The following is a 15,606-nucleotide window of genomic DNA, read 5'->3' as shown; positions in this document are numbered from 1 at the left end:
AATGCATTAACTAGATGTATGTATACGCACGCAACGCATTTCATTTTAGCATTGTTCTCTTGTGTCATAGTTAAAAACATATCAACAAATGATTGACGCAATTTTTTGTCAGTTTAAAATGTAATACTAGTGCATAGTGCGTTTTTTCATTCCTGTCCAAAGATCACATGTCGTAGCTAAAAGCAAAAATATTTCAATTAGGAGCAGCTGGAGTGCTTTACATTTCAATTCAGCACCCCACTAAATGTATTGTACTGACCAATCAGCATCAAGAGGTGGGGCAAGGGGCATCAACAGTTAAATGAATTCTGCCCACCCAATTTCTTCAATTCAGTTTCGTTTGAGGGCTGAGGTTGCAAGATAAGACCTAAACCCTCCATCTTAGGTTAATGTTAGGTTTGTTAGGTTTAGGTTAGACATCTTAGGTTAGCTAGCTGTGGATATGTGAATGAATGTGCCTCGACTGGGGTCTCACTCGGGTTTTGTTTCATGTTATATGCCTGATCAGCCAGGCTTCAATCAACCATCTAATGGAATTATAGGGTTGGGAAAATGAATGAATATCCTGATTAATTGATGACCACAGTGAAAACCCTTCTTTGTCTCCTGAAATCCGCCTGGCATCCTTTAACACTCAAAAAAGTAAATTAGGATGCAAAACCTGTTTCTGCAGGAATTCATATGCTACTTTTGGGACCGTGGACAGGAAAAAGCATATAAAAGAAATGGATATTCTGCCAAAATGACACAGGAAGAATCAAAAAGTACCAAAAAAGAAGCACACATGATGACACAAAACTTAAGACTGTGCTAAATAAAAAGCAAGCAGTCTATAAATCCTTCTGTTAGCTAATAGTTCACTTGTATTTCATCCAATTTAGGAAGTAAAAATGTTAGGTTTGAATACACAATGGGCAGTTGGAAAATCGAGAGTCCACCTTATGAGAAGGATTTAGGAGTCATAGTGGACTCTAAGCTATCGATTTCCAGACAGTGTTCAGAAGACATTAAGAAGGCTAACAGATTGTCAGGTTATATAGCGCCTTGATGTGTGGAGTACAAGTCACAGGAGGTTCTGCTCAACCTTTATAACGCACTGGTGAGGCCTCATCTGGAGTCCAGGGTGCAGTTTTGGTCTCCAGGCTACAAAAAGGACGTAGCGGCACTTGAAAAAGTCCAGAGAAGAACGACTAGGCTGAGTCCAGGGCTACAGGGGCTGAATTATAGGGAAAGATTCAAAGAGCTGAGCCTTTACAGTTTAAGCAAAAGAAGGTTAAGAGGAGAGGATGATTGAAGTGTTTGAAATTATGAAGGGAATTAGTACAGTGGATCAAGATGGTGACTTTAAAATGAGTTCATCAACACGGGGACACAGTTGGAAACTTGTTATGGGTAAATTTCGCACAAACATTAGGAAGTTTCTCTTTACACAAAGAACGATAGACACTTGGAATAAGCGACCAAGTAGTGTGGTAGACAGTAAGACTTTAGGGACTTTCAAAACTTGACTTGATGTTTTTTCAGAAGAAATAAGTGGATATGACTGACAAGCTTTGTTGGGCTGAATGGCCTGTTCTCGTCCAGATTGTTCCAATGTTCAATGATTTCCTAACTAAGGGTGTCCACTTTAACTGTGTGAGTGGACAGTTGTGCTATATTCACAATAGTCTTTGTCCATGTGGGGAAGCATTCTCTGGTTACATCTTAATTTCCAATTTATTAATAATACTGTTTTTATGTTCACAGATTATTTCCTTCATCCTTCACACCATGGTGCGAGGATTCATCCATTCATGCTGTGGAGGACTCTATGCAGCTGTGTAAGTAGAAAAGCATCAAAAATTACAAATCATGGGGGACCTCAAATAACTGAAAAGTCACCATATACTACCAGAACGAGAAGCTGAGTTCAATCAATCAACATATTAAACTCAAAATAGTGCAATTACCCCCAACGATCCAGACATAGTCATTCCATGACCAACGTCTTCTAGTGCAGATAAGACGGACCCAATATTTTGGGCTCAATTAACACGAGAGCAGAAGAAACAATTCCAGTCAAAAAGCTCAGTAGTGTACATTCGGATAGCTTTTCCAAATCTTAAAATATGAAGGTTCCCTGGGGGTTGATTAGTCTCATATGGTGTGAAAGAAGTGTGATCTGCCTGATCTTTGGATGTTCTGTAATAGCTGGCTTCTAGGTATCGTGATTTGAAGTTTCAAGCATGGCAAAGAGGGTGTGAGGCCTACAAAATACTTCCCAGACCTTCCCAGACTACCTTCACCCTAAACTAGTCAATCCCCCAACTTCTAACTGCAGGCCTCGCAAGTCTGCCTGGCTCCAGTCCTAAATGTTCTTCACCTTCACTTCCACTGATCCTTTCAAGTATGAAGGACATTCAAAAAGCTTCCGCACTTTTTAACTCTATTTATTAAGAACTTCAAAAACAAATGACATCACTTTTCTACCTAGTCACCTCCCTTTGTGATGCAATTTTCCCAGTCACATGACACTCTCAGACATGACCAATTACTGCTCCTCCCGCCTTCACCGTTTCTAACGTAATTATATAAAAGTACGGAAACTTTTTGAACATCCCTCGTATGAGATTCATTCACCCTTAAGCTGAAATAATTCTTCTGGATCTGCTTTATCGATGCTATTGAGGATGTTGAAGACCTGCCTGAGGTCCCCACGCTGTCTCCTTTCCTCAGACTAAGCAGGTTTATTTGTTGGGGTCTGTCACAGTGGGACACGTCCTTAAGTCCTGGGATGCACTTAGTTGCTCTCCTCTGCTCAGCTGCAAGAGCTGCTATGTCTTTTTTGCAGTGTGAAGGACAGAACGTAGCAGGACTACCATTATAATTGATATCAGGATAAGAAAATGGACGTGTGATAGAAATGAACAGAATGTCATGAGCCATGAGCATGTGGAAAGTGTTTTTCTTTTTCTTTATTCAATGCCCTTTACTCTTTTTGCACACTGTTGTGTTTAATAACACTGACAACCTTCTTTTCTGTTTTTGCAGCTACCCATCTAACCATTTCGGTACCCTTACTGGGCTCCAGTCTCTGATCAGTGCGGTGTTTGCCCTGTTGCAACAGCTGTTATTCATGGCAATGGTTGGACCCTTGCTTGGTAACCCCTTTTGGGTAAGTACAGCAGGTAATGCAGGGCAGAGTACGGGGAATGCTGTGCTATATAAAATCTGCTCAAAAAAATGAAAGGAACACTTTGAAAACACATCAGATCTCAATGGGAAAAAAATCCTGCTGGATATCTCTACTGATATGGACTGATATGGTGATGTGTTAAGAATGAAAGGATGGCACATCGTTTGATGGAAATGAAAATGATCAACCTACAGAGGGCTGAATTCAAAGACGCCCCAAAAATCAGAGTGAAAAAATGATGCGGCAGGCAGGCAAGTCCATTTGGCTGAAATTTCATTGTAGAAACTCCAAATCGTACTCAGTAGTTTGTATACACCCCTAGGGGGCATGCTCCTAATGAGACGACGGATGGTGTCCTGGGGGATCTCCTCCCAGATCTGGACCAGGGCATCACTGCGCTCCTGGACAGGCTGAGGTGCAACCTGGCAGCATCAGATGGACTGTAACATAATGTCCCACCGAGTAGTGTTCTATTGGATTGAGGTCAGGTGAGACGAGCGTGGGGGCCAGTCAATGGGATCAGTTCCTTCATTCTCCAGGAACTGCCTGCATACTCTCACCACATGAGGCCAGGCATTGTCGTGCTCCAGGAGGAACCCAGGACCCATTCCACCAGCATAGGGTCTGACAATGGGTCCAAGGATTTCATCCTGATACCTAATGGCAGTCAAGGTGCCGTTGTCTAGCCTGTAGAGGTCTGTGCGTCCCTCCCCAGACTGAACATCACCAAACTGGTCAGGCTGAATGATGTTACAGGCAGCATAACGTTCTCCACGGCTTCTCCAGACCTTTTCACGTCTGTCACATGTGCTCAGGGTGAACCTGCTCTCATCTGTGAAAAGCACAGGGCGCCAGTGGTGGACCTGCCGATTCTGGTATTCTATTGCAAATGCCAATTGAGCTCCACGGTGCCGGGTGGGCAGTGAGCACAGAGCCCACTAGAGGATGTCGGGCCCTCAGGCCGCCCTCATGAAGTCTGTTGATTGTTTGGTCAAAGACATTCACAACAGTGCCCTGCCTGCTGGAGGTCATTTTGCAGGCTCTGGCAGTGCTCATCCTGTTCCTCGTTGCCCAAAGGAGCAGATACTGGTGGGTCCTGCTGGTGAGTTAAGGACCTCCTATGAGGGGCCCTGTCCAGCTCTTCTAGAGTAACTGCCCGTCCCCTGGAATCTCCTCCATGCCCTTGAGACTGTGCTGGGAGACACAGCATACCTTCAGGCAATGGAACGTATTGATGTGCCATCCTGGAGAAGCTGGACTTCCTGTGCAAGCTCTGTAGGGTCCAGGTATCGCCTCATGCTACCAGTAGTGACACTGACTGTAGCCAAATGCAAAACAAGTGGAAAAACAGATGAGGAGGGAAAAATGTTAGTGGCCGCCACCTGTTAAACCATTTATTCCTGTTTTGGGGGGGTCGTCCCATTGGTGGCCCTCTAGTGCACCAAACTGATGAACAAGTCCCTCTGCTACTTAACTGAGCAGATCAATAGCCCACAAGTTTCATTGACTAGATGCTAAACTCTCATTAAAAAGTCTTCCTTTCATTTTTTTTGAGCAGTTTATATATGAGTGCAGGACAAAGACTGGTGAGATACTTTAATGTGTAAAGTAATCTTTTTTCTTTTTTTTTTTTAATTAGGTGAATCTGGGACTGCTGATATTCTCTTTCACGGGCTTCCTGTTGCCAATGTATTTGTTCTACCATCGCAGAAATCTGATGAAAGAGCTGAAAGAGAAAGAGAGAGAAGCAGCAGTTCAGTCTGAAGACGCCAGCCTGAAGCAACACAGCAATGGTCAGCTGGCCAGCAGCGAGGCTTAGTCAGGGCTGGTGGGACAAGCTGAGGTGGTGCTGGGACACCGTGCTGAAACAGGGCCAGCAGCTGGTAAGGTTACTCTGTCTTTGTTGGCTAACTGCCCGTAACTCTCCAAAGATTTTGTCATCCCTGCTTCATTACGCCTGCCGCCAGTCCAGAGTCCCTCTAAAAAGAAGCCGAATGGAGGGACAAAGGCTCACTTGCACCTTTAACTGCGACAAGTTGAAAGCAACAGAGTTACGGACAGGAGATGCAATGGAGAAAACATTTAGCAGCTGCTTTACTAGGTGTGTGCGTGTCTGTGTGTGTGTGTTTGTGTGTGTGTTTTACCTTGGCCAAAAAAAACAAAATAAAAATACAAAAAAGATCTGAAAACATTTATCGAAAAAGAACACAAACCTGACAGGTTCTTCTCTAAACCAAAGGCAGACCCCCCACCCGCCGAAGACCTCATAGCCAAGAGCCGATAGATGGAGTCGGTCAAACTGGAGACATGTCATGGAAGGAAAAAACTGGCTCAGTGTTCCTACAGCCAGTCATTCCAAAGGGCCATCGTGTCACACCAGCTTGTCACTGCGTGTCCCGTGTATGGCAGGCACTTCTGTCCGATTTATATTTTCAGCTTGCCACATGTGCCAAAGGATTTTTCTGTTTCCTTACTCAGTTTTGGATGCTTGCTTAAATGTTAATAGGAAATGTATATATATGGGATCTGTGTCTGTATGTATATATTAAATATACATATAATGTATATAGGAGTCAGGAAGGGCTGTCATAAGATGAGGGGTCAACAGACTATTTTATTTGTAATTTTTGTTTTATTTATTATGTGTGGAAGAAACCTTTACTTATTTTTCCAAGTAGTATGTATATTGTATATATACATATAGTATATGTACTACATACTGTGTAAGTACTATGTGTAATTATATATATCTATATATCTATACATCTATATATCTATACATCTATATATCTATATATCTATATATCTATACATCTATATATATATATATATACAGGGTGGTCCAGATCTAATTATGCAGATCCAGATTGTCTGGATGACTTTGATTTATCGGGGCGATTCCAGTTCGCACGATATAGCGATTCTTCATATTGTCAGTTATACATATACACTTCTCGATGGTCTGGGATTTTTCAGGTGATTTTCTATATAATAAAGTTAATAAGTTATAGCGTAATGAAAATTCCATAATTAGATCTGGACCACCCTATCTATATACATATATCTATATATCTATATATATATATATATACTATATATATATCTATATCATATCTATATATATATATATACACATATATATATATATACACACATATATATATATACACATATATATATATACATATATATATATATACATATATATATATATATATATATATATAAAATTTATAATGTATATAGATATAGATATATAGATATAGTTACACTTTATATAGGTAATTGTAGTAATTTCAAGAACCAATGACCTGATAAATATGGGATTGTACAAGAAGTTGTGTAACAAATTCAACCCACAGATCTACTGCAATTGTCTTGAAGGAGGAATTACAATTGAATCTGTAACTGTAATCTGAGCCTTGTCAAATCTGAAAAGCAGGGGCTTAATTAATTCATTTAGCTAACACACACACACACACTCATGCACACAATACTCTATACATACAACATACAGCACACTTCACAACATGACGACAGTGAGATGTAGGATAGCTCAACACGTATTACTTGATACAAACACAAATGAACACATCGCATATATGACTAGGGCCTTACTGGGATATGGGATGAAGATTTAAAAGTCAAGTGCCTCTAATATAGTGCCCTGACCCCTAAATAAGATATACTGCACAGTCATATTTTTGTGTGTATTCTTAGGTGCACACATATACAGTACATTGATGCACATGGCCTTTACTAATGCTCAGGTACATTTTCAGGACTTTGATTTTATATCATTTAGGAAGAAAGATACTAAAATACGACAGACAGACAGACAGACAGACAGACAGACAGACAGACAGACAGATAGATAGATAGATAGATAGATAGATAGATAGATAGATAGATAGATAGATAGATAGATAGAGTGAGTGAGTTACATTAATCTCAGACAATAGAGTTGTGAACTAAACTGAGTGTAATTTAAATTTCTCCCAACAGGTAATACAGACTATACTTATAGCATATAGCAACTTCAAGTTTAAATGCCTTGACATTAAAAATACTTCAGATTACACCAACTTCAAAAATCTGTTCATACTTCAACAGAATTGTTCTGTTCAAAACAAGGTGGTTCGGATCTTCTTGATACCAAATACCAAAGTGCTGTAACAACAAATCTTAACAGTCTCAAATCTGCTTAATCCAATTCAGTGTCACCAGGGCCAGTAACAAAGGGCACAATGCAGGAACCATGCCTGAAAGGGGCATCAATCTACTGTAGGGCCCACTCACACACCCTGAAGGGGCCCAGTTCAGAATCACCAATGAACTGAATACACATTTTTAGGATGTGGGAAAAAAAGGAGAAATCCACACAGATGCAAGAAGAATGCACCACCTTAACAGATAGATAGATAGATAGATAGATAGATAGATAGATAGATAGATAGATAGATAGATAGATAGATAGATAGATAGATATGAAAGGGACTATATAATAGATAGATCTTTATGTCTTCTCAAAGGGAAATTAAGAAGCTCAAGAGAGAAACTATTAAGCCAAGGTGTTGAATCTGTAAGGCAGCAATGCCAATCCCTTTGCCATCTTGTCCTCCACTTCCATTTTACACACTGTACACATTAAAACTACACTACAGCTTTCTGTCCCATTATGAAATACCAAAGAGACAGCTCAGGGTTACAAGTCATGTTAAGCTGATCATTTTGTTTCCGACTGCGCGGGTGTTATTTGAATTCTGATGAGGTGCTTCTCCCTTCTTCTATTCGTTAGGTAATGATGGCTCAGATCCTCGGGTTTCCATTTAAACCCAAAGACAAGATGGCCACGTGGACTTTGCTTTTGCGGTGCTGTGCACCTGCTTTTCCGTTAAGACTTTTAAAGACTGCACCATTTTATTAGCTCAGTGGATCCGTCTAATTTCATTTATTTAAACCAAACTAACAAATGTAGCAGAAGCGAACAGCGTCTGACATTTCATAGGCTTTTGTTTTTATTTTCTGGTAATTCCGTTGCAAACTATTTTTTTAAATAACTTTTTCAAGTATTTATACAGAGTGAACGTTAAATGTTGCTACATTATAAAGATTCAGAAATTGAGATGAGGTAAGAATTGTTTCAAACCGCTTGATTTCTAGTTAGAAGCCGGGCCGCTTGCTAAGATGTACAAGATGATAATTCATTAGCCGTCATGTGTCTTGTTGAAACTGAACTGCTTGAATAAAAGGTTGAATATTTTGCATTAAAGTAAATCCCTGGAGGAACGGGGAAATGTTCCAAAAGAAGTGGAGTTGGCTAGATGTTAAAGCTGTATCCAAATTTTGTACTTTTATGGAAAATGTGAACTTCTAAGTGACTGTCAATTGTAGAGAAACTGGTTAAAGAACAACTTTTTTAATTTCTACTTTGTATTTAATTCGATCCAAAATTTTAAAACTGCTGGCAGAAGTGTCACAGCATTGGGCGGTGATACAAATTTCACCTTCGTGTCATTTTTACGGGCAGTGATTCACAGTTGTACCAAAGTGCAGCCAGCTTGTCGTGTTAAACCGCAGTTCCAGTTTTAGATTTCCTATTCTTTCGATGAAAGACGTTTTTGTTTGCCTTTATGTTTCCTTTCCAGTCGTGTGGTGATGTCATACGAGGCCACAGTTCATATCGCCGGTATTTAGTGATCGCGAAATTTTGTCTGCTATTAATGGCGAAGTTGACACAGGAGACTTTGGGTACATTTTAGGTCACGTTAAAAACAAACAGAAAAATCAATAAATTGGAGTATCAATGCAATCTCTAATAAACGTTAACAATGATTCTGTGTGTCAAAACGGATGACCTTCCAATTTAACATTTGCAGACTACCTTGCCGCTCTGTGGAGCAACAACGAAACAAAAGAAACCACCCCTCAAGTGTTATGTAAGCCCCCCGTCCCGCCTCAGCCTTCGGTACTTTGCATCCTGAGCCACGCAATGGACATTCCAAAAATGGGGAGGCCAAGGGAGTGCGAGGAGCTTTTATAGGCACTCCTGCCACCAAAGTGGACTGTCTTGGGGTTACGAGGTCAGCACATCTGGGGATCAAAGTCACTGGTGCATTTCTATTGGATAACCTTGAGCGTTAAAAGACGACAGCCATGCCATTTTTGGGCTATCAGTATATATATATATATATGTGTGTGTGTGTGTGTGTTGTTCTGATTAATCGTTGGGTTTGTTTTTAATATGAAGTATTGTACACAAGGTGCCTTAAACTTCCTGTGCCAAAAACAAACCAAAAAAAAAAATGACTTGAACACAACAATTTACTTGCAAGAATGTTTTTCACAATGAGCGCTTATTTGTATTTATTTAGATAGCCCTGTGGTGGGGATTTAAAGCCATGAAATAACCGTGTGTTTAAGTGTCGGTTTGCAGAATGGTAGGCCACTTTTACTTTGTGTTCTTAGTCTAAAGAAATGTCATTAAAATAAATTAAGAGAAAGTGTCGTGTAAACTGTGTCTTTCTTTGGAAAAAGGGTTAAGTTATATAAAATTGAAACTGATTTTAGTTCAAAATAGTAATAATAACGATGTTGTCATTCTCCCATTGACCCACACATGTATGAGCAGAATTGGGCCTACTTGGAAAAATCACCTCCAGGGGGCGCTCTCTCGGAGCACATTCAGCTAGCATGGAGTGCTAAGAAGCGACTCTGGGGGTCTTTCCTGCCCACTTGCTATCAGTCAATTCAATGCTTCCACCCGATGTACTCATTAAGTTTATTTATTTATCGATTGATTGATGAGCCGTATTATCTGCCCTGTGAGTTTGTATCCTTGTTTTCTTTTTAGGTTTCTGCTGCTGTATGCATCTGAATTTCCCCTTGGGATTAATAAAGGGAATTTAATCAAATCCAATAATCCGAGGATCCGCAAACTCTGTCCTGTGGCTGCAGGTTTTTGTTCTAACCAGCTTCTGTTTTTAGTTGGACTCCCGGGCTAATTACAGGTGCATCTCAGTAAATTATAATATCATCGAAAAGTTCATTTATTTCAGTAATTCAATTCAAAAAGTTTTATATAGATTCATTACACACAGAGTGATATACTTCAAGCGTTTATTTCTTTTCATTTTGCTGATTATGGCTTATTGGTAATGAAAACCCAAAATTCAGGATCTCATAAAACTAGAATATTGTGAGAAAGTTCCATAATGTAGACTCCTGGTGTCCCACTGCACTCGGCTAATTAACCCAAAACATCTACAAAGGGGTCAGTCAGTCAGTCAGTCATGTCAGTGTCCAACCTGTTATATCCTAACACAGGGTCACAGGAAGGAACAAATCCCGGGCAGGGTGCCAGCCCACCGCAGGCACACACACAAGGGAACAATTTCAGATCAGCAATGCACCTAACCTGCATGTCTTTGGACTGTGGGAGGAAACCCACGCAGACACGGGGAGAACATGCAGACTCCAAGCAGGAAGTGAACCCAGGTCTCCTTATTGTGAGGCAGCAGCGCTACCCGCTGCACCACCATGCCGCCCTGGAAAGTGTGTGGGGTGGGGGGGGGGTCCCCGAGTCTTTAAATGGTCTCACAGTTTGGTTCAGTAAGCCACATCATCATGGGGAAGACTGCTGACTCGACAGTTGTCCAGAAGACCGTCATGGACACCCTCCCTCCACAAGGAGGGAAAGCCACAAAAGGTCATTGCTAAAGACGCTGGCTGTTCACAGAGTCCTGTATCCAAGAATATTAATGAAAAGTTGAGTGGAAGGAAAAAAATGCGACAGCAGAAAAAGGTGCACAAGCAACAGGGAAAAACGCAGCCTTGAGGACATTGGCAAGCAGAGCCCATTCAAGAATTTGGAGGAGACTCCCAAGGAGTGGACTGCGGCCGGAGTCAGTGCTTCAAGAGCCACCACACAGACGTGCGTATCGGGGACGTGGGCTACAACTGTCACAGCATTCCTTGTGTCAAGCCAAACCTGAACCAGAGACAACGTCAGAAGCGTCTTACCTGGGCTAAGGTAGAAAACGGACTGGACTGTTGCTCGGTGGTCCAAGGTCCTCTTTTCAGATGAAAGTCAATTTTGCCTTTCATTTGGAAATCAAAGGTCCCAGAGTCTGGAGGCACAGAATCCAAGTTGCTTGGGGGTCCAGTGTGAAGTTTCCACAGTCAGTGATGATTTGGGGAGCCCGTCATGTGCTGGTGTTGGTCCACTGTGTTTTATTTATCAAGTCCAAAGTCAGTGCAGTCGTCTACTAGGAAATTTTAGAGCACTTAATGCTCCCTTCTGCAGACAAGCTTTATGGAGATGCCGATTTCATTTTGCAGCAGGACTTGGCACCTTCCCACATTGCCAAAAGTACCAACATCTGGTTTAATGACCATGGGATCACTGTGCAAACTCGCCTGACCAAAACCCCACAGAGAACCTATCAAGAGGAAGATGAGAGACAGCAGAGCCAACAAGGATTCCATAACACCTCAGTGGTGCCACAGGCTGATCACCTCCATGCCACCCCGCATTGATGTGGTCATTCAGGCAAAAGGAGCCCCGACCAAGTACTGAGTGCATACATGGACAGACTTTTCAGAAGGCCAACATTTCTGTATTAAATTTTTTTTTTATTGGACTTACAGTATGTAATATTCTAATTTTCTGAGATACTGAATTTTGTGTTTTCATTACCTGTAGGCCATAATCAGCAAAATGAAAAGAAATAAATGCTTGAAATATATCACTGTGTGTGTAATGATTCTATATATGAGTTTCACATTTTGAATTGCATTACTGAAATAAAATAACTTTCCAGTGATATTCTAATTTATTAAGATGCACCTGTAAGTGAACTGTTATTTTCTGGATTTTGTGTTTTGGGGAAAATATTGAAATTAGAAAACTACGTTTGGTTAAAAAAAAATATATATATATATATACACATAAGCAATTACATGGGAAAATGTATTTTTCTTTCTTTTTAACCTTTTCATCTCAATTTCCACTTTTCTAGGTGTTCTAATTGTTTAATTAATCCATTATTTTCTAATTAGTGCGACTCACACTACAGTAGTTGCAGCCTTTGATGATTCTGTGTGTCTTCATTATTAAGACACAATGAAGGGAGCTAACTGCACAGAAAGGGTGAAATAGAATGAAATCAACAAAAGAGAGTTACACATTTAAATCTACAGCAAAAGCTAAATGTCTTATAAATGTAAAAATCACGCTGCTGTGCTTTTCTGAATGTAGAATAAGAGGAACAAAATATCAGCTAATGAAATCTGATCAATGGATTCAGGTGTTGTCACCGATTATGAATCTGGTTGGGATAAAAACCTGCAGCCACAGGGGGTCCCCCGAGCAGCAGGTTTGGGAATCCCTGTAATAATCTAATCTACAGTAAGCTCCCCATGATTTATTATTGCTCTTATGTTGAATGGTTGCATTTGCGTTTTATTTGTTAAGAGTATCACTAAATCCAATTTCTATGGAATTACATTGTTATGGCTACACATACTTATTTTTATATTCTGCTTGCAAAAATCATCCCATGGTTCTTTCGCCCAGGAACATTAACAACACAGTAGTCACATGACGGAAAGAACTAACGTGTTCTCAGCCAGACGAGAGTTGCCGAGTTGGAAATTCCAGGTGAACCCACTACAAAGAGAGAAATACAAGTCAGAACAATTCAGGCAAAATAAAGCTACCCGATTCATCCGAGTTGTGATGTAACACCGACCTTTCAACTTACTCAGTTGTTTAAAATAAAACATACAACCTGGTCAGCACCCTAAATGTCATTTGTTTGGTCAAATTACATTTGGAGCAGAGTGATACACATTTAATATTTAATATATTTTGCTTTGATTTCCATAAAAAAGCAAGTTGTTTACAGTAATTTGTTCTGCAAAGTAACAAATCAATAACTACTTCACATTTCTCCAAAATGTCCAAGAGAAATTCACATATACACACTGAAAGGAAAGTATTGTGGAAGACGAATGTTCTCTTCGTTCCCTTCTACTAATTCATGTCTGAGAAGTAAGCTTTACGAAACCAAGTAACAGCATGCTTTGTTTTAGCAAACAGAAAAATGTTTGTGCAAAGGACTCAAGGTCTGAGCATTCCACACATGAGTCTGCCTTATCACGTTGTCCCTTAGCTTACATCTGAACGCCATAACAAAAGGAGCCAAGAAATCATGTTTTACAAGGGACGTTAAAGAGGCTCAAGGTTTGTGTATAATAAATGTGTTGACTGTTACATTTTATAATGATATTAAATCACGCATTCTAGGGGTATAAAACTGGATCCCACCCAACAGACGGGGTTCAGAAGAGCCCTGACGCTGTCATGTATATTTGATTGTCTGCTTTTCTGAAACTCTTCTCACCGTGACTCTGAAAAATAAAGCTGCTTTATAACCACACCTGCTGTCTGGTCTGAAACCTTCATCCACAGTTTCTACTGGAAGGTGTGGAGTTCTACGCTATACCAGAACCACGTGACCTCCACTGTTATTTGGAAGGTTTGGAGGCCCATGCCAAACACGTGACCTCCATGCTCAACCTTCTGAAATTCGACGATTCTTATTAGACTATGGTTAAGACTAGAGTTGTGGAGGGGTTTGATAACTCAAATATTGTGTTTGGGTACAATATGGTTAATATCAGGGTTGGGGGAGGCTTATCTGACTCAACGTCGCAAAAACAAGATCCAGTGGCGGTCATGTGTTTCTCGTCTAATGTGGAGCTCCACGGCTTACAGTGTCTGCAGCCAGACCTTTCTTCACCGAAGTAGGAAGATAAAAGATTACTCAGTTTGGGCAGATGGCCGACTCTAGGAAGACTCAAGATGGTTCCAATCGTCTTCCATTTCACAATTATCAAGGTCACTGTGCTCCAAAGCTTTACAAATGGTTTGGTCTCCTTGCCCTGATCTATGCCTTTCCACAATTTGATCACAGAGAGTTCTTCAGACTCCATGGCTTGATTTTTGTCCTGACATGCAGTGTGAATTGTGGGTTTCCTTATCAAAACGGGTACCTATGTGCTTTTCTAAATGACGTTCAATCATTTCAGTTTGCCACAGGGAGGAATCCAAGCAAATTCTTAAAGAGAAATTAAAGCAAACAGGATGCTGCTGACTACAATTTGGAGTGCGGTAATACATGGTCTGAATATTTATAGGAAAGACTGATTTCAGTTTTTTAATAAATCTGCAAGCCTTTCAGAAATATGTTTTCATTCTGCCATTATGAGTTATTAAGGGTAAACTGGCAAATTTGTCCATTCAAAACGGTGGGTTCGATGCCATTTTGTATCATTGTTTAGCATTGTCACTGCCAGGTACTCATCTTTGGAGATTTGGAACACAGTACTATAGATAAGCACTCTATCTTTCTATAAATCTATGATAAGTAAGCCGTATTGATTTATTTTTTGTTATTTATTCATTAATAGCTGTTCCCTGTGGCTGCGCCCAAGTAGTACTAAAACAAGACAAACTTTAAAAATCAATAAAAAAAAAAAAAAAGTAATAATTTGTATCTCTCTCAAAAACTTTACTCTTCAACAATCTCTATAAGATAATGTGTGCTCAACGAACAGGTATCGCTAGCTAAGCGGAGTCAAGGTACGCTCCAACACGTGGCAAAAGGTAGAGTGACTCAAACGGCGGCTGGTGTGGGTATGAGGAGGTCTCACCTCCACCTCACCTTGGCCCGCCGCCTCTCCCTCGGATTTGCGCAAATAAATTGGTACTGCAACCGAACTACGATAATTAGCACGATGAGAGAAGTCGCAAAATCAACCGGAATGTTTAAGCAAATTATAAAAAAAAAAACACAGATCTAAATCCATTATGTAGTTCTTTCGTGAAAAGTGGACAGACATGCAGACAGACAGTCAGGCGTTGGATTCTCTATATAGATTATTCTTATAACTATTTCTTTGAGATTTTGTAAAACACTTTGAGCTACATCCCAAGTATGAAAATATAATGGAGAAGTAAATGTTGTTGACGACAGTCTCCCTTTATGACTTACTAGCCGCCCCCGCGGCTCCGCCCAGGAAGAAGTGAAACAGAACAGTGAAGACGGCCCTGCCCGGCTCCACACTCCTAATGTCACACTTCCCCCACCCTTCGGCCCGCAGCCTCCGTCTCGGACAAGCGCAAATACATCGCTCCTGCAAGCAAACTATGATTCTTAGCACGATGAGAGAAGTCGCAAAATCAACCGGAACGTTAAAGCAAATTCTAGAAAACAAACGATCAAATCCGTTAAGTAGTTCTCGCTTAAAAAGCGGACAGACATACAGACAGATGTTGGATTTTATATATAAATAAATAAAAGCTAGAGAGAGAGAGGATGCCAAACACTTTTCTACTACAAAATCCCAGTTTCTACATTATTCTT

At 40.4% G+C, this 15,606-nt stretch overlaps 1 protein-coding gene across 1 annotated transcript in view; it reads left to right on the top strand.

The window, feature by feature from the left end:
- slc43a1b (solute carrier family 43 member 1b) overlaps nt 1-5,432 on the top strand; it is a 62,449-nt gene extending 57,017 nt beyond the window's left edge. Inside the window, exons 13-15 of the mRNA XM_039767603.1 lie at nt 1,747-1,820; nt 3,031-3,154; nt 4,815-5,432. Of these exons, the coding sequence (XP_039623537.1) occupies nt 1,747-1,820; nt 3,031-3,154; nt 4,815-4,994 (378 nt within the window). The 3' untranslated portion in view covers nt 4,995-5,432. The remainder of the gene's footprint in view (nt 1-1,746; nt 1,821-3,030; nt 3,155-4,814) is intronic.
- Nucleotides 5,433-15,606: the final 10,174 nt, after the last annotated feature.

The sequence above is a fragment of the Polypterus senegalus genome, chromosome 10 (assembly GCF_016835505.1).
Source record: "Polypterus senegalus isolate Bchr_013 chromosome 10, ASM1683550v1, whole genome shotgun sequence".
NCBI lineage: Eukaryota > Metazoa > Chordata > Cladistia > Polypteriformes > Polypteridae > Polypterus > Polypterus senegalus.
This window is presented reverse-complemented; position numbering and strand designations above follow the sequence as displayed.